Raw genomic sequence first — 22,906 nt, forward strand, 5'->3', positions numbered from 1 at the left:
GTACCTGAATTCACAAATATTTGCACTGACCCAGAATTCGGAAGTGAGTGAAAACTGTGACACAGATATTACCGTCTCCACAACTAACAGGTCTCTTGTCTCTCCTATCCCTTCTTTCATACTTGAACAACCTTCCCTCTCTCATCTTCAAGGGCTACCTTTGATTCTATTTACCAAAAGGCTATACTAGTTTTCAGGCTAAGGGATGTGAGAAAAAGAGGAGAGCTGTGTGTTCAGATAGCCTTCTTTATCAAACCCCAAGAGCTGGATCATGCACAAATTCTTGAGCAAGATGCTCAGGACTGTTTCCCCTCAGTTCCATTCTGATAGAAGAATTGCTGTAGAGGCTTCACCCATCCTTCTGTTGTAATCATGCAGAACTAGTCCAGGTATAAGTGTTTTTTGCCAGTATATTCTCATCTTCCTAGTAAGTATACCCATTTTCTGTTGTTCCAGACTTCTCTCTTCTAACAAGTTTTCAGAATTACTGTAGTATGCTCAATCTTAAACCCAGTTCTGATTTTAGTGTATAGTTACGATAGTTCTGTACCGTGTAGGCATGCTATTCTGGAGAGGAAATTGATAGTGCTAAAGACTTGGTGATGAATTCTACCTTGAATTACTAAGTGTGGAAGAGAACTTAAAAGCTTTTACACAAAGTGGATGTAAGATGGATGGGACAGATAGCAGCCCCAGGGCAGTCTGAGGATGGTTATTTGAAGGTGGGAAGAAGCTCAGGTTATGGGATGGAGCTTCTCTTTTGGTGTTTACATTAAAATCAAAAAGAGCAAATATAGTCACTGCTCTCAGGTAAGCTTCAAGCTGCTTTACACAGAAATAGGAAGGTATCCCAATGTGATCAGGGAGTATCGTGGTTAAGCCTGCTGCAATAGGTAATGTTTTTTTACTGAACCATGAAGCCACAAAGTGTGACTTTGTGGATCACAAAGTGTGGATCTGTGTATCCAGGAACAGCTGGGTCACAACAGGTTACAACAGGTGAGGTGGCCAGCACTGTGGGGCCATTCCCAAGATCTGCAATCCTTCTCCCCACTCAGTACCCCAGCAGCACAATGCCAGAGTTGTGTGGAGGACTCGGGAGGGGACAGAAGGGACAGCACTGCAGGACAGGCTCCAGAAGGCATGGAAAGGCACCACTCTTACCTGCTCCAGGTTGTTAGTTGCTCTGTAGTGACGCCTACCTGGACTTCCCTTTGCACTAAATCCCAAAAATGTTAGCCTTTACAAGCTCAGTTGTATTTACAGTGTTAGGAGCCAGCAGTTGAGGTCACCCCTCACTGCCTCACGGAGATTGTGGGATTCTGGGCTTTCTGATTGATAAGCAGTACATCCGTGTGCTGGAGCCAGCATGGGGGCTTTCCCTAGGAACCATCAGAAACAGGACACAAAGTTCATTTGGGCATTGAACTTTGTCCAAAAGAGCATCTGTAGTTCAGAGGAGCTGAGCACAGTTGCTTTTGAGTGCTGGTTCCTCTTTAGCTGTGCCCAGGCTTGCCACTCATCAGAAAAAGCCCCAACCATTAGTGTTCATACCCAGAGAGGCTGCTCATCTTTATGTGTTTGTACCAAAAGCTGCTGGTCCCAGTAAGTCTGTATCCATCTGGTTTCCATCTATTGATTTCTCTGTGAAGAGCCAAAGCATTGCTCCAACAACCAGCTCAGCAGTTTAGCTCCATGTTTACTTCAACAACTGCTTGAGAAGTGGGAAAGATATGGAAAGTGTCCATTTGGAATTCCCCTTGAAATCCTCTTGACGTGGATGGACCAAACTGGACTACATTTCTCCATTGCAGTGACAGACTGGGAGCAATCTGTTGAGACTAAAATTCACAGCTGCTTTGCTGCTGACAGAAATCATAGGTTTCAAAGAGCTGGGAAAGGAACAGATTAAAAAAAAATACAGTTGTGAAAGTGTTTGCACACTTGCTTATGTGCATGTGCTAAGCATGGACCTTACCTCGCCCACCTTTAATGGCTGCATCCTTAGGAGCCTGCAGAAGCTATATGAACAGCAGTGGTATACAGCAGTATATGGCAATGGCTGTGTGGTGTTTATGAAGCCATGATCCCTGTCCTGCCCTCCTGCAGTGAGCACCTTTATGCCTGTGTGAAAATCTGTAGCAGTGAAGTACTGAAACCATTCCAGTTTGGTTTCTCATGGCCAGGGCAGCTCTACCATTCCCTGAAATACAATGTGCTCATTCAAAGGGGAAGAGTGGAAGGGATCTCTGGAGATAGCCCCTGGTCCAGTCTTATGTAGAAGCAGGGCGTTGGGTTAGGCTGGCTATGACTGCTGGAGCAGCACTGCTGAAATGATCTGAAGGTGCTGGTGGCTCACAAGCTCAATGCAGGTGGTAAGGAAGGCAGGCCATGTGCCACACTTCACCAGCAAAAGCATAGGCAATAGAGTGTGGGATACCACTGTTCCCCTCTATTGGGCACGAGTCATTAAAATTGGAAAAGATCTTTATAATCATCTAGTCCAACTGCTGACCCATCACCACTATGCCCACTAACCCATGTTGCTCAGTGCCAGATCTCCATGTTTCTTGAACACCTCAGGGACGGTGACTTCACCACCTCCCTGGGCAGCCTGTGCCAATGCATCACAATGCAGGTGTGGAGCCCTCAGTACAAAAAAGACATGGAGATTTTGGAAAGGGTCCAGAGGAGGGCCACGAAGATGATCAGGGGGCTGGAGCACCTCCCCTATGAGGACAGGCTGAGGGAGTTGGGTTTGTTCAGCCTGGAGAAGAGAAGGTTGCGGGGCGACCTCATTGCAGCCTTTCAATATCTGAAGGGAACTTACTCCCAGGAGGGGAGTAAACTCTTCATAAGGGCTGATAATAGCAGGACACGGGGAAATGGTTTTAAGTTAAAAGAGGGAAGATTTAGGTTGGATGTTAGGGGGAAGTTTTTTACTAGGAGGGTGGTTAGGTCCTGGAACAGGCTGCCCAGGGATGTTGTGGATGCCCCGTCCTTGGAGGTGTTCAAGACCAGGTTGGACGAGGCTCTGGGCAACCTGATCTAGTAAAGGTGTATGTTTGGTGGCCCTGCTAGGCAGGGGGGTTGGAACTACATGATCCTTGAGGTCCCCTCCAACCCAGGTCATTCTGTGATTCTGTGATTCTGTGATCACGTCTCCTGAGAAGAAATTTCTCCTAATATCCAACCTGAACCTCTCCTGACACAACTTGAGGCCAGTACTGAATACAGAGATGATCAAGTTTGGAGAGCTTGCCATAGGAAGTAAGGCTGAAAGAGTTGGATGTGTTCAGCCTGGAGAAGAGAAGGCTCAGGTGTGTCTAATTGTGTTTTTTTGGTGCGGAATGGCTGTTGTGGAGCAGCAGGGGAAGGATGCCCTGTGACAGGACCAGAAGCCAGGGACAAAAGTTGCATCAGTGGAAGTGCTCCCTGAACATGCACGTACAAATGCTCTCTGCTCACCGAGTGCTGTGCTCAGCACTTCTGTTGTCAGCAGCAGAGACCCAAGATAACGGTACAAAATGGGAAATTTAAATGCCACGAAGTGCCTTCCTTTAAAGCAAAAAACTACGACCAATGAAAAAAGAGGACATTTCCGCGGTTCCCGTGAAGTACTGACAACTCATTACGATCACAACAACAGTTTCTAAGGTTTAAAGCTGCGAGCTGCAACATCTTCAAGAAAAAAAAAGTTAGCAGACCGCGAGCGGCAAAACTAACGCCCCCCGCCCGGAGCCGTACCCGCCCCGACAGCTCCGTGCCCGCTCCCTGGGGCGGCCGCGGCTGCCGGCGGGGCCGCAGGAGGCGGAGAGGGGAAGGAGGGAGGCGCGGCGTCCTGCCCGCCCCCGGCCCTGCGCGGCCCGGCCTCCCCCGCTCCGCAGCGAGGCGTCTCCCCGGGGCCGGGCACCGCCGCGGGGACGGGAGCAGCTTGTGCCGCCGCCGCGCTCCCCGGCCCGGCGCTGGGGCAGCGGCAGCGCCCGCAGAGCCGCGCCATGAGGTGAGCGGAGCCGGGCCTCGGGGGGGGGGGGGGGCGGAGGAACCGCGCCGTCCGGGCGGCGGCTGGGGGCTCGGGGCCGGGCGCGGCGGGGGCACCTGCGGGAAGGCAGATGCGCCGATGAGTCCGCCGTCGGAGGGAGAGTGGGGCTTTTCCCCCTTTTATTTCTCGATTTTATTTATTTGTTTGTTCCTCTCCACTCCCTAACTTCTCACGAGCCGCAGCCCCCGCCAGCTCGTCCCACTCGTCCGTCCGTCCGTCCGCCGCGCCTCTCACGCAGTGCTCGGGATGGGCGTTGGGCCCGGTCCAAGCCGCTCTGACTTCGGGAACAAAAAGCCCTCAGAGCTGGGTGCGGGGCGGGGGGGCTGCATCCCTCGGCCGTCGGTGTTGTGCCGAGCGGCGGCCGTGGGACCGCGGCTCACCACGGAACTGCTCGGGGAGCTGGTTTCCGCCTGGGGAACGGCTGCGGGCTCGCATCTGTGCCCACCGCCCCGCTCTCAGCGCCGGCTCCTGCCGGCAGCCGCACCGCAGCGCCGTTCCCGTCGGTTTCTCACCCATCTCCAGCGGGACAGCGGCGTGCTGCGGTCAGGTGCTGGCTCCTGGGCGGACGTGCTGTCTTAATTCAGGGGGAGGAAGGGAAGAAGCATTTACCGGTACCTTTTTTTTTTTTTTTTTTAAGTACCTGAATCGGTTAAATTTTAACTTTCAGTTTTGCTTTCTTCTTTCTTTTTCTTTTTTCTTTTCTTTTCTTTCTTTTTTTTTTTTTTTGGTCTTTATTCTGTCGAAAGCCTGCGTCTCACAGCGAAATGACAACTAGTGTTTCTGGAAGAGTGCATTCAGGACAGCCAAACTCTTCCCGAGGGCTGTTGCTTTCTGTGTGTGACATGGACACAAGTGTGGAGCTCCTTGCAAAAGGCGATTGGAGAAGATATCTGAATTATTTGGAGAAGGGTGCAGTGTAGTATGTCTTTAAAATGGGGGTTCAAATTGAATATTCCATCCTCAGCTGGTATTCTAAAACTCATAAAGGACTTTGTAGGACAAAATACAAGCTGTGTTTTGGATACGTCTTACTTATATCATGCGTATACATTATATATACATGTATATGTTTATTTCACCTTGGTGATAAGTGTCTTCAATAGGAAATACAAATAGCACACACATCCTCCTTCCAGGAAGTGGCAGGAATGTGTGTGGTGTCACTGCCAGATGAGCAAATCCCTCTCTGACAGAATGAGGAAGGAAGAGGCGCCAGACCTGTATGGCCCCCAAAGCCCTCAATGCTGAGACTGTAGGATTGCCAGCAGCACGTGGGACCTGGTGCTCAGTCCTACCAGCGACTGACAGAACACGTGTTCCGGGTCCCAGATGCCTAGTTATGTGTGGTGGCACCAAGTGTCAAGTGGTGCCCTGGTGACTTGGCGGCTGCTCCTGCATTCTTTGTGCTGAAGGCCCTGGGAAAGGCGGTGCTCATTTGGAACCAGTAGCATGGCATGACACTGCAAAGCCTTTTGAATGAGAGACCAGTAGGGCTTCAAAGAAGAGATCTCACCTTCTCCCTCACCTTGCCAATCCTCACTTGATCTCTTGAGTGGCCTAGCATTGGCCTGGGATGGAGGAAAAACATCCGCAGTGTTAGCTAACTGTAAGCCAACAGTGTGCCAGGTGGCCAAGAAGGCCAGGGGCATCCTGCCTTGTATCAGAAATAGTGTAGCCAGCAGGAGTGGGAAGGTGGTCATCCTTGGGTACTCAGCTCTGGTGAGGCCGCACCAGTGAGCACTGTATTCAGTTTTGGGCCCCTCACTACAAGAAAGACATTGAGGCCCTGGAGCATGTCCAGAAAAGGGCAACAAAGCCGGTGAGGGATCTGGAGTAGAAGTCTTATGGGGAATGGCTGAGGGAACTGGGGTTTCTTAGTGTGGAGAAGAGGATGCTCAGGAGAGCATCTCTCTCTCTACAACTACCAGAAGTTGTAGTGAGTTTGGAGTCAGCCTCTTCTCACAAGTAACAGCAATAGGATGGGAGGGAATGGCCTCACATTGTGCCAGGAGAGGTTCAAGTTGGATACTAGGAAGAATTTCTTCTCAGAGTGCTGAGGTACTGGCACAGGCTGCCCAGGGAGGTGGTGGAGTTACCATTCCTGGAGGTGTTCAAGAGCTGAGTGGATGTGGACGTGGTTAGTGGGCATGGTAGGGATGGGCTGATGGTAGGACTAGATGATCTTAGAGTTCTTCTCCAACCTTAATTATTCTGTGATTCTGTAATTCTATGGTTTGGAGGAGCTGGACGCTGCTCCTGCACAGTGCTGTGAGTATACAGTGGGCTGTGCCAGGCTGGGAGCTGTGTATAAAATGGGAGTATGGATACAGTGACAGGATCAGTGACAAATGGTATAATTATTGTTTGATATTGCATGCACTTGCTGCTGAGGTGCAGCTATGCATTAGGTATATTTTCCATCATTAGGGTGCACTTAATTGTCCTGCATTGTAAGTCAAAGCAGTCAAAGTCTCATTTGCAAACCTAATGGGAACTAGTACAGATCCTGGAGTAGTATGACTGCGTAAGAGACTGTTTGCCACAGTGTTCTCATTTTTACGTGGTCTCAGGAAACGTCTCTGACGTTTGAACAGGAGCAAGTCATTCAGAATTTATGGTAAATACTGCACATTGAGAAAGTGGGATTGTTTGTGTAAGAAGTAGAAGATGAGCTGAATGGGAATAAAAGCTAGAAACAATGTGAGAACTGCCAGTTTCTGTGGAGCTACACATCATATTGAGACTGGCAGTGGGAGGCTTGGAGAGCTGCGTTCAGGAAAGCATGTAAGCTCAACAAGAATTACCTCTTAAGGCAGAAAGGGCTCTAAAATCAAGTGCTTATACCTCCAGGCTGAAGCCTTATGTGGGTTTCTTCAAGGTATATTAAAATTGCTCTGCTTTTAAAATAAAACGAGTTGAAGTGCTTTGAGTGTATTGCTTCTAGGTAGACTTATTGATTTTTAATGTGGTCACTTGTTTAGCGTTAATTTTGCAGACACGTAAGCCAGCGGGTCACATATTAATGCTCCCTATCTAAAGATGGTGACTTCTCTTTCCTTCCTGTTTGGTATCTGCCCTGTAGAGAATCCCCTCGTGAAGATCTGCCAGCACCTGTTTTTTCTTCTCCTGGCTGCCCTGCCAGGGCTGTGTGGAAGGGAATAGCATAAGGTAGTTTCTCCCAGCTGCTGTGACATGGTTATTCTGCAGTGTGTTGCAGGGGCCAGGACCTGGGACTCTGTCCCCCCTATTCTTTCCCTCGAGCACTTAACTTGACTTAACTTGTGGCTGATGATTAAAACCCGAAACCATCAGCCCTCACCCCACCCATAAGTGAATACATGCTCTGCACTTTGGGCAGACTTTGCTGATGCTGTTTTTTGTAAGTTTCATTTGTTCAAGCATTTCACATTACACCTGACTTTGTGGGCATAAATAATCCTGTTCATTAAGGGTAATCTTGCTCACAAGATGTTTGCAGAACTAGAGTGTGTTTAAAGCATGCATTGCCAGTGAGTTCCCTCCTGGCTCCACTCAGGCTTTATTTTAAGATGTTCCTGCTTTCTAAGATAAGCATGAATCAAACGAGACAGCTCCACATGCTAAAGGAGCAGTGGTCACATACTTCTGCTTAAGCACGTGCCACCGTACAACTGGCCACACCATTTATCACTAAACCCAGAAAAAACTCTTCTTTTTTTGCATGTGTGTGTGTAAGCAGGTAGGAAATCTCTTTAGCGTGATGCCAAGGATACTGCTATTTTATGGTAACTAGCAGGAAATAACAAGAGTTACAACAGAATGAAGGTCAGTCTCCTTGAATTCTGCTTGGGAAAACCCTGGAAGTTGACCATAATATTTAACTCTGCACATCCCAAGGATAATGAGATATTTTGATTTTGTTGGGTTTTTTTTTTTTGTACTGACTTTTACCTTTCTTCATTCTTTTAAATATGGGCTATTTGGAATTTGTGTTGAAAGCATGTTTGAGTTTGCAGATATCTCTAACAGGAAAATCTAAAACGGACGGTTCTTTCCGTCCTTTATCTCTGTGATTCTGCAATTTGCTCTTTTCTCTTGATTTTTCTGCCTGTCCTGTGCAGGTTGATCTCTGTATGTAAAATAGCAAGAGCTGCAGTGCTAAATCGAGATCAAGAATGCCTTGGTAAACTAATTCTGTCTTGGAGGACAGAGTAGATCTGCTTGTATCTTTCTCCTTCCTGTGCCTGGAACACTACTTAGGAGAAGCTGTTTCACAAACAACGTGAGACAGGAAAATGTATACTTCCCAAATAGCATTCAAGCTTGGAATTACAAGCAATTAAATTATGATTCCATACAGAGTGGATTAAAAGACACTGATTTTTAGTTTTAATGAATTGGAAAGAGAACTTGATTATCTCACAGTGTTTTATCCCACTCAGAATACATGATTTTCAAAAGGCATCTCTGGACTTGTTGACACCATATTCTCTTGCTTAAGCCTGTTAAAAACTCTGGTGGGGATGAAATGCATTTCCAGTCTTTGCTGTGGGTTGTAAAAGGGTTTGAAATAAGGTCAGTTATTCTGGGCTAGTAACTCAGTGTCTAGCTTCTTCTTTTTTGCCATTTTTTCCTCTGGAGAACCTCAATTTGCGTGTATAAGGAAAAGGTCTGGATCTTTGAGATGATAATATAAACAAATAAAAATGAAAATTCTTGTTCTTGTCTGTGTCAGTGAAGAGCCTGAAAGATTAGCCATGAGGAGGATCTTTGTACGTTTTGTCTTGTTCATCTTAACTTAAGGGCTGCTGCTGGAGTCTAAATGAGGGTGTAGGGGTGTCTCAGGATTAGCACTATGCTCTGCTGCTAGGACCAGCACCTGGTCCTTACTCTCTGATGATTAAGTGCTGGAGAAAGCCTCCCGGCTCTGCCAGACCCACAGGGTCGGAGAGCAAGTGCTGACGTTCAGCCCAGCCCAATTGCTGGGATTCAGTCCTCCTGTTGCAGTCATTTTCTCCTTCTCCCATTCTTTGAGGAAGCTGGGACTAGGTCTGTCCTAAGAAGATGTTTCTTCATTGCCTGTTAGATGTGTATATCCTGAGGAGCAGCAAAGTTGTCTCTTGTGTATATTGAGATATGATAGGAGAGTGTCCATCCCTTACAATAGTACCTCAGTATTGTCCAGGTTGGCACTGTTCTTTTTGCCTTAAGTGGAGCAGTGGGACTCTGCTTCCACCTTTGGGAAGATTTGAGTGCAGTTCAGCTGGTATCTCTCAAGACAGCACATGAAACTGTTTTAGTGCTAAATGTCAAGTCTGTGTGCTGAGAGGTTTTGTGGCTGACCTGCCTGACCCATCCTATCACAAGCACTGTGTGTGATGTGGCTCACACTTCATGGCTGGCACCGTGCTCTGTCTCTTTAGTGATGCCGACTGTTGGGGAAGGCTGCATACTGATGCTTTGGGAGCACTAATGACTCCTGAATAGCCAAGTTTATTCACAGATTAATGACAAGTCTGGCTTCATCCTGTTGGAAGGCACTGTCCCATCCACAGTGCTCAAACAACCTTCTGAAGAACTGTGGAGGAAACTTGTTTGCAGCAAATGCAGGGTAGCAGCTAGTAGAGTGCAGGTGGTATTGTCACCAGCATGGTCAACCACATGCTTTGGGCTTAAAAGTCACAAGCATGATACAGGTAGGCTAGAAGCTTGTACGTAGGCACACAGAGGATACAGCAATGCCCATGATGCCCCTGAGCAGTGTACCCAATACCTAGAGCAAAGGTAGTACCCAGCATCTCCCCCAGCTGCTGTGACACAGCATATATAACGAAGTCAGTATAGATGTGCTTTTTTTTTTCTGCAGTGCATGTAAGAGAATAGCACTTAGGAAAAAGAGTAGTAGTATCTAATGTGGCATACCATATACAGTAGCAAGCAAATAGAATGCATGGTGGAGAAGTATTCTTTGCTCCTCCACTTAGGCTCGTTTCCTGGTTCCTGTTGCTATGAATGGTGCTGAGGGATTGCTGAAGAATGAGCAAGGATGTCCTAAGCAAGTGCATGGTGGACATGTTTTAGAGAGAATGTCAACAGTGTAAGTCCCGCATGCATTTTCGGTTCATTAACTGTCACAGCAACTGTGTTGGCTTAGTTTAGCCAGAATGCTATTTCAATCACTGCAGCTGTATGTGATCTACAGCACTTGTTTGGCCTGTTCAGTCCTATCCTACAGCAATAACTTTAGAACGAATAGAGCTTTTTTAAAGATTAAAACATGCTGTAAGGCTTAGCAATAAGCAAGTGATTTATAAAGCACTAATACTGTGCTTTGCCAGTGCTTTGACATATTGACACCCAAGAAGGACATCAAGTATCTAAGCATTATATTGTCCTGGAATAATAAATGGTTGAAGGACCTGTGCAGTACACATTAAAAACATAGCTAAGTTAGACTGTAGTTTTGTCTTCCAAGAGGTGACTGTGTGTTCAGGGTCAGGTGGAATCACCTCCAGAGCCATCTCTGCACCTTTGTTGTGCTGAGGCTGTCTGCAGTCAGAGGGCAGTGATGCTGAACATAGGTTTGGAAACAGACAGTAGGCAAAGGAAAGACAGTGACATACTGGAAAGTATTAGGTAAAAGAGTTTCTAAAAACATAACTGAAATCAGACTGAGGAAACAAAAGAGAAACTCTTAGACGGAAGAACATATTTGTTTTTTTAGTGTAGGAAGTTCAAATAGAACTTAGTTTTCAGTAAGTTTTAGCTATCAGCTCAGCTTTCTGTGCCAGGAGGTTTCTGGAGACCTTTTTAATGTTACAAACTGCACGGGCAGTGCAGGATGCTTTCTGGCTTTCCATATTTTCTCTCTTTGTGGGAGTCATGGCTCACCTGCGTTGAGTGAAGAGAATGCATTGAACCCCTTCCAAGATTACTAACATTTCTAAGCAATTAAATCAAGGAGCTGAGAAGAACCAACATAAGCTCTTTTCTGCTTCAACTGCTCGTAGAAATATCAGCAATCACCCATACTAATTAAACAGGTGACTTAATACCTCTCATAGTGGAGTGGCAGCAGGTGATTTGCCCATTGAAACACTACCTCTTTGTATGCCCAGTGCTCATCCGGGAAGAGCTCAGGGTTGCAGGCCAGCATGTATCCAAGTGCACTTGAATAAAACCATTCCTCCCCATGGTTCTTTCAGAACGCTTTCCATGGAGGAGAAATTTTACAGCTAGTACACGATGTATCCAGAGTGAATGCATCACTTGCTTCTTGCAGACCTGGCAGTCAGGACGGGCCTTCTCATTCTGGCGGTGCCAAGCGCTGACAAGAGATCGCTGTTCTCCCGTGGCCCTCAGGGCGGGTGCTCATGGAGCTAGGAAAAACAGTGTCAGGTGAGGATTTCCAGTCGCTGGGGACTGTCCTCTCCCAGGTGAAGGACAATGCAACTAAGAATTTTGGCAAAACACGATGCAAGCTGTAGTGCTGATATACGGAGTCAGTGAAACTGATACATTTCTGCAGAATGTTTTGGTTTCAGCAGCTGAGTACATTCAGGCAAAAATAAGTTTTACTGGAAATATTCTGTCTGGTGGCTATAGTGGCTCTCCTGTTTTGGAAACTCTTCACTTTTGACTTTAACTTTTGTTTAGAACAAAAGATTGCAGAGGAATTTTCAGTGTTTTTGAGGTTGCAGATGGATGTTAATGATATTCTTATCACTGTTTGTGCCCAGCCAGGCTTCTGGACCTTATTACTTCTCACGCAGCAGCTGCCAGTGACAAGAATAATTTTCATGCTTGGAAATCATCTTTACTTGACCTGTGCACATTTACATGCTGTTCTTCACTCTGAAATATTCCTACTGTGAGTGATAGGTAGAATCATTTCCCTTTTTAATGCATGAGTTACTCTACAGATTTTTCTGCTGAGTCTGCTATGATGTGTGGAGCTTTTTTATTAATAAAATTGTAACCTGGTTTTAATGTGTTTATTGTAAAAAATGAAGAGACACGGCCCTGACCAAACCAGAGACAAAGACAGGAAGAAAAGAAGGATAAGCAAGCGAATAAATTGATTTCCACTCTTTGTCTTATTCTACAGTAAAAGAGAAGACTAACATTTTTCTTCTGTAAGTTGAGTTTAGAACTTCTGTGATTTGTCAACATTAAAGCTAAGTCACAGAACACTGTGGTCTCTGCAGGCCTCAATACCCATACAGACAAATATTTACATAACATAACTTATTGCCATTTAAAATCAATTTTATTAAAAAATTAAGGAATTTTAAAATAGGACATTACAAAAATGACTATCAACTTCCTAAAATAAAATGGAGTGTAAAAATGAAGTTATTTCAAGTATTTTGTGCTCATCAGTAAAAGAGATCCCAAAAGATTTGAGGATAGTGGACAGTGCATTTTTTATCTAAAAAAAAATATGTAAAAATATAAGCGGGATATGTCACTTAAAAACTTTTTCCTGTCAAATTCAGTAATTCTTTGGGCTATTTAAGTTTCTGAATTGCCCTTATAGTAAGTCATTTATACTGATTATTCTTCTAATCTACTTTGATTTTTAAAATTATAATTTGACACTGGGTTTTTCTAAATTCCAAGCTATGAGCAAAAAATGTGGATCTGTTTAGGTGCTAAGGTTGCTGTTGTACTTCCAGTCATGTATTTGGATTTCAGAATCTGAAATTGTAATAGTCATTTTCAAATTGTTTATTTTGACAGGGATGATCTTCAAAATTTGAATTCATGGAGTTTACGGGATAGCATAATCAATATCATTGTAAAGAAATGTCAACTGGGCTTTCAGTTTGTCCCAGCAGAGCAATGACTCTTGAATCATAGCGATTCTCCCTGTGTTTTGTTGTTTTTTTGAACACTGTAGTGAAATTGGAGACTGTAATGTCATGATGCAATGACTAAAGTACATTTCAAAGCTATCTAAGCACTGGATAGTGGGCACTTCTGGATAACCCTAAGTTGTTCCACCTGCAGATTTACATCCTGCATGAAATCTTGCAGATCATGTTCATACAGATTTTATAAATCACTGAAATGATCTTTTGATAACTTGAGGTGCAGATGTCAAAGTGGATTTGGGTTTTTGTTAACTCACTGGACCATACTGAATAAATGTTTTAGATGTCAAAGTTGGAGTTGAAGAGGTCAGGCAACTGAGTGAAGAAATAACAGCAAGTGACCCATTGGTGAACTTTTAAGGAAAGGTCAGAGATCGCAGCATTTTTTCTAGTTTATTGTTACAAGGTTTTTTATATCAGGGTAACTTTTAAGTGAAGAAATAGTGTGTTCCTGTATTTAGTATTTATCCATGGTGCACCAAATTTCATGTAGCTAATTTAGTAATGATATGGGAATTGATAGTCACTTAATTTTAACTGTTTTGTTCATTCAGTGGAGATAGTGGCTATGAAATTGTCCCTTACCAGCCTCTGCAGGGCTCTTCAGCATTGGCCTTGTTATTCTGATTTCCTACTTACATTTTCCGGCACTGAAAAAATAAGGTTGTATAGAAAAGAACCAGTTGCCTTGCATTTATTTAAGTTTCAGTCTTGCCAGAGAAAAGACTAGGACTATGTTACTGTACAGGATGAAGCCACAAGGCTAGAATTTTAAATAAGCACACATTATGCATTTAATGCCACATTTTTATTTTTATTTTTGGATTACTTGAGTCACATACAAGAAGTGGCACATGACCCCAAGGGGTTTTGTGTACTGTACAGTTAGTAAGAAGGCATCCAGGCCTCTGAAAGAAGAAATCTAATTATAACTGTGCTACACGCTGTCAGTCTGGGAAAACAAGAGCTTCACCTCATCTTTAGCTGACAGTGGGGACCAACTTTTTCCTATACCTGAGTGATAGGTTATTATGCTGGCTATGAATGGTGATTCACTGAATTGAATTTGAATCGGTATCTGCATTTATTCAATGGCAATCTGTGAGTCATACCTTGCTGATTTTTGGAATTGTCATATGGTTTCATAATCAAAGGAAAAAGGAAGGAAACAGGTAAATAATATTTGGGAACATACAACTTTTGTTAGTCAGTTATAAAGAAATTCAAATCTTCCAAAGACTGATTATATACTTGTGCACCACAGGCATTCCAAGCATACCATGAAAACAGCACCTCTAAAATTAATGTGCTTTACCAATAATAATAATAATAATAATAAAACACCAGTATTCTCTACCTGAATTCCTTTTTCAAGTGAAAACTTGTGGTAGTTTCTGGATGAAATGATGCTTTCCCAGCACGGGAGTTTAAAGCTATTTAAAAGTAAGAGCAAGACTCTGAAAGTGATATTTGACCAAATAAATTGAATGTTAGTATTTACATGATTTGGCAGCAACACTACATTGAAACAGAGGATGCATCTGGATTATGTTGTAGATATGTGCAATGTTTGTGAGTGTCTGAAACTGGGAGTTTTTAAATCAGCATAATGTAGGCAAGGTGTGCAAAGTGTTGACCTTCTGATGACAAATCTATTTTTATGATTTCCTGAAGTCTACTAAATATGTATCTGCCCTTTCTGGTCACAGATGTGATTGTGGCAGGAGGTGAGAGCGTGTGGGTCCACTGCCTTGTTGGTCTGCTGGTCATCATTTTTGGAAAGCTGGAAGCTTCTGATGTATTAGTAGTGAGCTTGTGCAAGGAGATGGTGTTAAAGCCAAGACTTTCATAAAACTTCTTCTAATTTCCAGGAATTGACTTTTTAGGTAGGCTCCCTAAAGAGAACGCAAACAAGGAAATCACCCTATCAATCTGCTCATCTGTCAGTGGCTGCCTGCCTAAAAGTGAGTGCCTATTTCTAAAGGGAAATTTGGAATTCGAGTTGAAAATGATGAGAATAGTTTAGCCAATGTGTTGAGAATGAATGTCTCACAGGAAAAGTACTTTTTCACACGACTTCATACAAGTGGGTTTTGTGTTTGTTTCGTGCCAACTCAGTCCTGAGTTTCAGCTAGTAGACCAGAATCCTCTCCACAGACTCATTGAAATGGAAATGTTTCTGCCCTCTGCTGTGGAATGCAAATTATTTTAGGAATGTTCCTGGGTCTTGGGGCTTTTTAAAACTCACACTTTAAAGACTTTTTTAGCTTTTAAAAACTGATTCTCAGAACAAAACAAGCATCTAAAAAGATAATTGGTGCCTTGATCTTGACCCAGCAAAATACAGAAGCAGAAGTGTGGGTTTATCTTCCCATGTACAAACAGTTCCCTGAAAGTCAGTGGCAGTTAGACATGGGAAATGCAGAAATCCTTTTCTGGATCATGGTCAAAAAGGAGGATTTTGCAAAGCCAAATGACACAGAAGCCCTTAGTGTGGAAGACCAGCACAAGATACCTTTTGGTATAATGCTTTGGCATCTTTTGTTGCTATCTCTGTTTAAAAATACTAAGCAAAGTACTTGCTTTGTTGTCTGCTGTATATCTTTTGCTGACCAAAGTAGACCAATATCAAGTGATAGAAGGTTAGGAAAATAATGAGAGACGGTGCCATATTTCAGAACAGGAAAAACTTCTAAGGAACAAGATTTGGAATTTTTCGATCCTTGTGTTTCTGGTTTCAAATCACTGGATGTAAATGGATTTGCTGTTAATGAAAATTCTATTTTTTTAATATATTTTTCTTAAACTGAAAATACACTTGAGTAGGTTTGGCTCATATGTGGATCGTATTGGATGGTGCTACATCTCGATGTTGTCATAACCAGTTGGAATATCAATTGGTTGGTGCAAGGAGTGAAAAGGCAGGAGTTTTTAAATGTATTCTGTTGAAATTCAATGCTCTGTAACTTTTGCAAATAACAGCTAACTGATGAAAAAGTTATCAAAGTCAATAGCATGTCCAGTCTCATGAAGTCACTGGACATTGACAGTGCTCTTGGTTGCTTTTCATTAAAGAAACCATGTCACTGAGTGCATAATTGTTTGCCCACTGTCTTCTTAAGATTTTGCTCACCGTTCTTTTACCTCTGCTTAGACCTTTGTAAAAGACAGATGTTCCACATAGAGCTCCTGATTTTCATTATTTTTTATATTCACAAATAAGACTTCCATATGAAGAACTTCTGCAGTACCCATGAGCCAGATTTCTAGAGTTGAGACAAGTGTTTACGTGTTGCATCAGGGAAGGGTCAGTATCCTACAGAACAAAGAAAAATACTATAATGTTATAATGGTAAAAGAGTTATGCGCGGGGTGACAAGTGGTCACCTGGTGAGGGTGACATCTGTCTGGCTGTGACCTGCCACCAGCAGCATAGGAAAGTGATGCCAGGTGGGAATAAACATTTCATTCACTGTTTTATAATTATAAAATAATTCCATGATTTGAAAAAAAAAACACCAAAAAACCATAATTTTAGCAAAGTAAATATACAAGTATATGCTGTTTTACTTGATTATTATAAAAGGATTTATAATTTCATGTTTAATGTTTTCTATGGTAAAGGATTCTATACGTAGTAGGTGGGAAATGCACAAAATTTTATTGTGGGATCTGTTTGAATTGTAAATATCACAAGCCAAATCTTGATTTTGGATACACATCTGGGACTGATACTAACTTCGGCCCTGTGTTTTACTTTCTCTCTTAATACTTAATTCATTTCTGTATTGTTGTGATTTTCCTTCCTTCCTGTTCATGAATTCAACAAAATAGATGTCAGCAGAAATGCCCAGCACGAGAGCTAGCAATAGCCAAAAGAGAACAAGTAGGAAGCACTAATGGGATTCTAATGCGGTATAGTAGATGCATTAAGTGTTTTCTTCCAACGAATACAACCTGAGTCATAAGGTATGCTGAAAGTTAAGCCTGGGCAACCAGTTTCTATTGAGGGGGAAAAAAGAGTCCTTCCCGATTTAATCTTGATATAAGTAGGTTAAGTGTGGTTTTCCTGTCACGTCTGAGCATGTGTATTTTAGAGACATCTGCAACTGTGTTACTTAGCTTAGATCTCTTGAAAAAATGCCTTTACTTGCATTTTACCTTTACTCAGTTATAGTGTGATAAAAGATGCTTAGATAAGAATAAGCCATCTATCTTTACTTAAGGTCATTGTGGATCTGTAACAGGTTTTACTGCACATTCTTCAGATACCTGAAGAGCAGCAGCATCCCCTTATCATCTGCATGAGGAAGTGGAGAGATGGCTTCATGGCATCAAGAGAAGAGCCTCACAGCAACTGATGAACTAATGCATGATTCTGTGATTCTGTAAAGCTGCTAGCTATGATCTGCATCTCTCTGGCATGTGGCATGATGCTGAGGTGCATTTTTGATCCATATCATGTCAAATCATTACTTCTGATTACAGTTCAAAAGTCATCATCCAGGTCTTTGTGCATGACATGGTTATCTCTTGCAGACAGTGTGTTCTCTTGTCATCAGCAGATGATGCAAGATCATGATGCAAACGCAAGGGTATCACCCACAGCATGTGTTAATATGACAGCTGTTCCCATTGCAACTGCTTCTACCTGGCTCATGCAGAAATGTACTCCACAGCCTATTCTTCTCCATAGGCAGTGCAGAACCCATTGTCACTTCTTTTACCAGTGCATTGCCACTGCAAGGCATTGAACTTCTGTTCATCCAATGAGCCTGTAACCCATGCTTTGCCCTCTGTGAACACTGTTAACTATCATATTCAACTTCAATTCCTACTTAGGATAAGCACATAAACCAATTTCCTGATAATGAAAGAACACAAGAACCTCAGAAGACTTGCCTCACATTAATTGTAAGGGCTGCAGTTTCCTTGTATGGAAAACATTCCCCGGTCTGTTCCTTGTCCTTTTCTGCCCTTCCACTGATGAAACATGTCAGTATTTGAAAGCAGCCGCAAACAACCTTTGGCTTTGTGAGCAGCGTGGCAAGTTAGGTTGATATACCTGCAATGCTTTGTGTAAAGGCTGGTGCGGTTTACAAGTGGTTTACAAGTAAAACCACAGAAGATTGGCCAACAGGAATGTTAAACTGTGGCCAGCATGGCCAGAGGCCAACCATCTAAGTTAAGGTTGACAAGTGGCCAACGTGGCCAGAAACCACCAGGCACTGTGCCTAGCTGGCACAGAAGAAGAGGCTGCTGTGACTCTACATGTGCCATTCTGTGTGTGTTGTCATCCCCTTGATTGAAGGGCAATGTAGCGTGCAAGAGGTACCTTCGTACACCAAAGGGCTGACCTTGGAATGGGAGAGATGGTGGTTTTCTGCAGCTAGAAGGAGGGGAGGTTGTGAGTTTGTGTTGAGAGTAAGTGTGGGAAGGGTCTGGCTCAGCTTGTGAAGGAGCTTTTAGTTCTGCTTACACTCCCTTGCCTCTGCAAATACTCCTTGCTGCACTTATCTGCACCCTGTCAGAGATAACATGACTGACTGCTGGAAGAGGAGCAGTTCCTTGTGTTGGTGCACCTGCTGCTCTGTTGCTCTGTAAGCAGTTTGTGTTTCTGCAACTGGGATGCCCTCAAGGAGGTGTTTGCTCTTGGTCTGCAAACTGTGTGCTCACCAAGTGCCAGACTTGGACACTCAGAGATTGCTGCTGCTGCAGCCCTGTCAGCATGGGCAAAGGGATGGGAGGGTACGGTCACATATGGATGCCATTTAAGTCTGCTGTTCCCTCTGCAAGGTCTACATTAATGGAAATTAATATCATAGACAAGTGCCTCGCCCTTAGCCAGAATGGAGTCCAACTATGAAGTTACTTGCAGAGTTCAAGTATTTTATGGTTAGTAGAAATCAGGAAACTTGCTGCTTAGAAACCCTGTTCTCAGCATGACTGTGTTCATCTGGGGAAGAGGACTTGTTCATGTCTCTTTAGCATCCAGGCTTCTTTACTGCTTCTGTCTCACATCTTTTGTCTTAGAGTGGGACTGCATATAGACAGTTCATACTAAACTATGTATTCACCAGAGACAGCTGTTTTGGCAGAAGATAGAAGTTACAGAAGAAAAGTTGATGGGTTGATGCTTCTGTTTCATGACTTGTCCTCAGTTCCCTTGATTTCAGACAGAAAGGATGCACTGGCAGTCTGGCTGCCAGTTTTCTACCTGGCTTCTTGTAAAATGAGAAATGGCAATACTGTAGGACTTGATTCATTTGCTTAAACATAAGCTTCTAGTGTTATCCGAGATGTCCTGGGTAATCCTGCCCTCCTGCCTGTCCAGAAGGGGCTCATTTTCCTGTGTATCCATCATTATGTCTACCAGCCTCACGTAGGTGCTTCAGATATCCTAGGGTATCTCAGAGGGCACTGGATGCTTATGTGTGAGCAACTGAAGCATCTTTCCTTGTAGCAACTTCTCTGCTGAGGGTCTGTAATGAACTGGTCCCTGACAGTATTATCTCCTCTATGTCAGGGAATATATGCGTCCCAAAAGTGGGAGTAATCTTCTTGGTTCTACATTGAAAATTAGAACATTTGAGAATAAAGACTCAGTATACCCATCAGCTACCCTTCACCCCTGTCCCCCTTTAAAGAGCAATGCATGTATTTGTCATCTAGTTGGTGAAGGCAGTGTAGGCTTGAAAAGCATGGCTAAGTATGTGGGAAGCAAAGACCAGGTAGCTCTGTATATTTCAAAGTCAGAACTCTTCCAGTTTCAGAGTGGAGCTTCTAAAATCTGTGTTTTCCTACATGTTACCTTTTATGCTCAAATTGACAATTTAAGTCCATGGGAGTTTGATTATGTTGTGATGAGATGCATGGTAAGATAGCAACTCTGACTCACTAACTTTGCTTGTCATGATCTTAGGACTGGGTCTATAATCACTTACAAACAAGAATATATACATTTACCAATTGTTAATTTGATAATGTCATCAGCATAATTATTCTGTTGCTCAGCAGCCATGATCTGTATACACATCATTGAGTAAATGGTGGGGTAACGCTCTTTGTGGCTTCTTGTTGTCTATCCAGGGACAAGTGGTATGTCCTCAAGGTCAGGTAGCAACTTACATGCTTATAACTGTTCATCAGAATGGATTTTTATCTTCCTAGGGTTGAAAATATTACTACAGTGTTCTCCTGAGTTGCAGGAGATAGTTAGATAGCAGCTTCCTCATCTTGCTAATAGATACACCTGGCAAAGTCACAGCTTCTTTCTTGGCGTGTTCTCCGTAGTGGGCTACTAGCTCCTCACTTCATTGTGCTCTGCATTTTTCCTATCTTACCTACCACTTCTCTATTCCACATGACTGTTTCCTGCTCAGTTATCATTCTTTGTTGTCTGTTTTGCCTGTATTGTCTTCTTCCAAGCTTCTCTTCTCTCAGTTCTCCCAACCAGTTCCAGTTAATTTGGAAGTATCTGACTAGCAATCGTTGTATCTTTGAGCCATTCCAGTCAGCAACAAATACCATTTTCTTCACCAATGGGAAGTTTTCACCTTAAATCATATACGTGTACCTTCAGTCCATACCCAAAATTTGGATGTGGCAAAACGGCATATGCTGATGTGATTCTTACTGTTACTTGTGCACCCCCTTTTTAGTGCCTGCCTTATTTGTGTTGCTTCAAGCAGCCATATCCACACATTGAGATTCCACAGTGGTAGACACTGCTGAGACAACTACAACAAAGGCAGACTCTGCTCTTGTTATAAACTCTCTGACCATCGTAAAATTTCAAGAAAAAAACAGTGGAAAAATGGGAAAGGAACAAAATGAACAGAGTTCAGCAGGAAACTAAAACTCTGCAGAAGTCTTTCAGGAGTGGAAGAGAGTGCCTTATCCTGTCTGTAGTTATTATTCCCTTTGACTTTGCTGTGAGGATACTTAAGATGAATAGCAGGAACAGCAGGCTTAAGAACAAAATGGCATGCAGTAGGGTATATTTACACAGTGCTTGAAAATTCTGTTTTTGTAATACATGTTAATGAAGAAGTGGGGTATAGCAAATTGTTCCAACTTAATTAACATGCATTACTTTAATGTCGTTTCACATTGTTTATGAAATGAGCTCATATATTAAGGAGTTAATAATAGACAGATTCACTCTTTTCCTTCACTAATTGAAATTTTTCCTATTTAGATTTCCCTAGATATGTTCTCCCTGTTTCTTAGAGAACTAGAAAAAAGGATGTGCATGGTAACTAGCATGAATTTTAAACAGGAACTGTGCTATTTCAGAAAACTGATCTTTCTTTTTCATTTATTTTACGTAGGTTTCCTATGCCTGATCTGTAAACATGTCCACAGACCTGCTATGTAAGTACATTTCTGTCATCTCACAGTGATTTTTTGTACCATATGTTTTTATCAAATTCCCAGATGTGCTCATGATTGATGTCTTTTATCTTAAGTATAAAGTCTGCTTTTACATTTGCGTTTCTTCTGAGACATCTGTGGAACAATATTACCATTATAATCAGTGGGATTATTCTTGGAGTAAGGCATGACTTAATATGAGTAAAATTGTAAAAATCTGGCCCCTGCATAAGAACAGACAGATTCATTGAGGCTTTAAAAATCACAGTTCTGTTTTAAATATTTCATCTCTCTTTGCACAGATACTATCCCAGATTACTACCAAGTGATACGCTTGGGGTGTTTAATCACTTTGTCAATTTAACTCTTGCTTTTCAAAGACATCATTATCCAAATCACATCCAAGTCCCACTCCTCATCTCCATTATCCATCATTTTTTTCCAGCAGCAAAGAATATGCAAGTGGCATATTCTCATACTTTGCTGTCATAACTTCTGCAAAAAGCTATTTCTTGGGTCTGCCTGATACTCGTGCTTCTGTCACTGCAGCCTATGTTATCTGCAGCATCAAGCATATTTTCTATGCCTATTGCTCTGATTTAAATGCTTTATTCTGGAATCCTTCCAATGCCTCAACTGCCATTTTGGGAACCCATTTTGTCAGTCTCCAATCCCTCCTAATAAAGAACAAGGAAAAAATATATTTTTGTCAGTAACTGTAATCAGTTAATAAATAAAAAAAGCAGTAGCAGCTGACTGGTAAATAACAGCTATTTGTAGAGGTGATATATTTACTTCAAGCTATTTCAGAAGGTGATATTTTTGAACTTCATCTGCCAGCTGGCAATTGTGCTCACGCTTGAGTTCTGTTTAGATACAGAAAGAACTCTAAAAGATTCATAAGGATGGTGACTATATGGGTGACTGTTTCATATACAACAGTCAGAACTGCTGTCAAGATTGCATTGTTAAAAAAACGGAAAGGGTAGGGTGACTGCACATTAGTTCTGGTGTGAATCACTTAAGACTCCTTAACTCTGCTCAGTCATTTACGCTGGTTCATCCATTTTAGCTAATTTCCTTCTTCACTCTTCAGCTCAGTCTCAGCATCAGTCATGCTTTCCCTAATGATCACCAGATTAAGGAACTTAACATGTGAGGGGAAGTTGAAGGTGTTGTTTGTGCTTAGCCTGGAGAAGATAAGGCTCAGGAAGAGCTGATCATTGGCTTCCAGTACAAAAATGGTGGTTATGAAGAAGAAAGTGGAAGTGCTCTCTCCACAAGGATGCATCATGGTGAGGCAAGGGGCAGTGACCATGGTCTACTTCCAGGGAAATGCCTTTGAATGTACGAAAAAAAAGTGTTTGTAATGGGATCAATTATGCATTGAAATAGACTGCCCAGAGAAGCACATGAATTTACTATTCTGGAAGTATTAACAATACAGCTTGACAGTGTCCTGTGTGAAGATGAGCTGTTTAGTCATGTGGACCATGTGCCAAGTAGTCTCAGCACAAGAAAGCAGCCTGTGGCACTGGTGGTAGCAGTAGCCATGAAGCCTTAACACTCCAACACTAAGCTTAACCACAGCATCATCTGTCATTAATGCTTGGTTCAGAACAAGGTCAAAGCC

The 22,906-nt window shown here is 42.9% G+C and overlaps 1 protein-coding gene across 3 annotated transcripts in view; it reads left to right on the plus strand.

The window, feature by feature from the left end:
• PLAGL1 (PLAG1 like zinc finger 1) overlaps nt 1–22,906 on the plus strand; it is a 53,764-nt gene that overhangs the window by 3,251 nt on the left and 27,607 nt on the right. Inside the window, exons 1-3 of one of the 3 annotated variants that reach the window (XM_090135687.1) lie at nt 3,886–4,003; nt 14,769–14,861; nt 21,231–21,273. In XM_090135687.1, the coding sequence (XP_089991813.1) occupies nt 21,255–21,273 (19 nt within the window). In that variant the 5' untranslated portion in view covers nt 3,886–4,003; nt 14,769–14,861; nt 21,231–21,254. Of the gene's footprint in view, nt 1–3,858; nt 4,004–14,768; nt 14,862–21,230; nt 21,274–22,906 lie in introns of those variants that run through there. The other 2 variants (XM_031611373.2, XM_090135686.1) reach the window with 2 other exon arrangements.

Source organism: Phasianus colchicus, chromosome 2, assembly GCF_987193195.1.
Source record: "Phasianus colchicus chromosome 2, bPhaCol1.hap1.1, whole genome shotgun sequence".
Lineage (NCBI taxonomy): Eukaryota > Metazoa > Chordata > Aves > Galliformes > Phasianidae > Phasianus > Phasianus colchicus.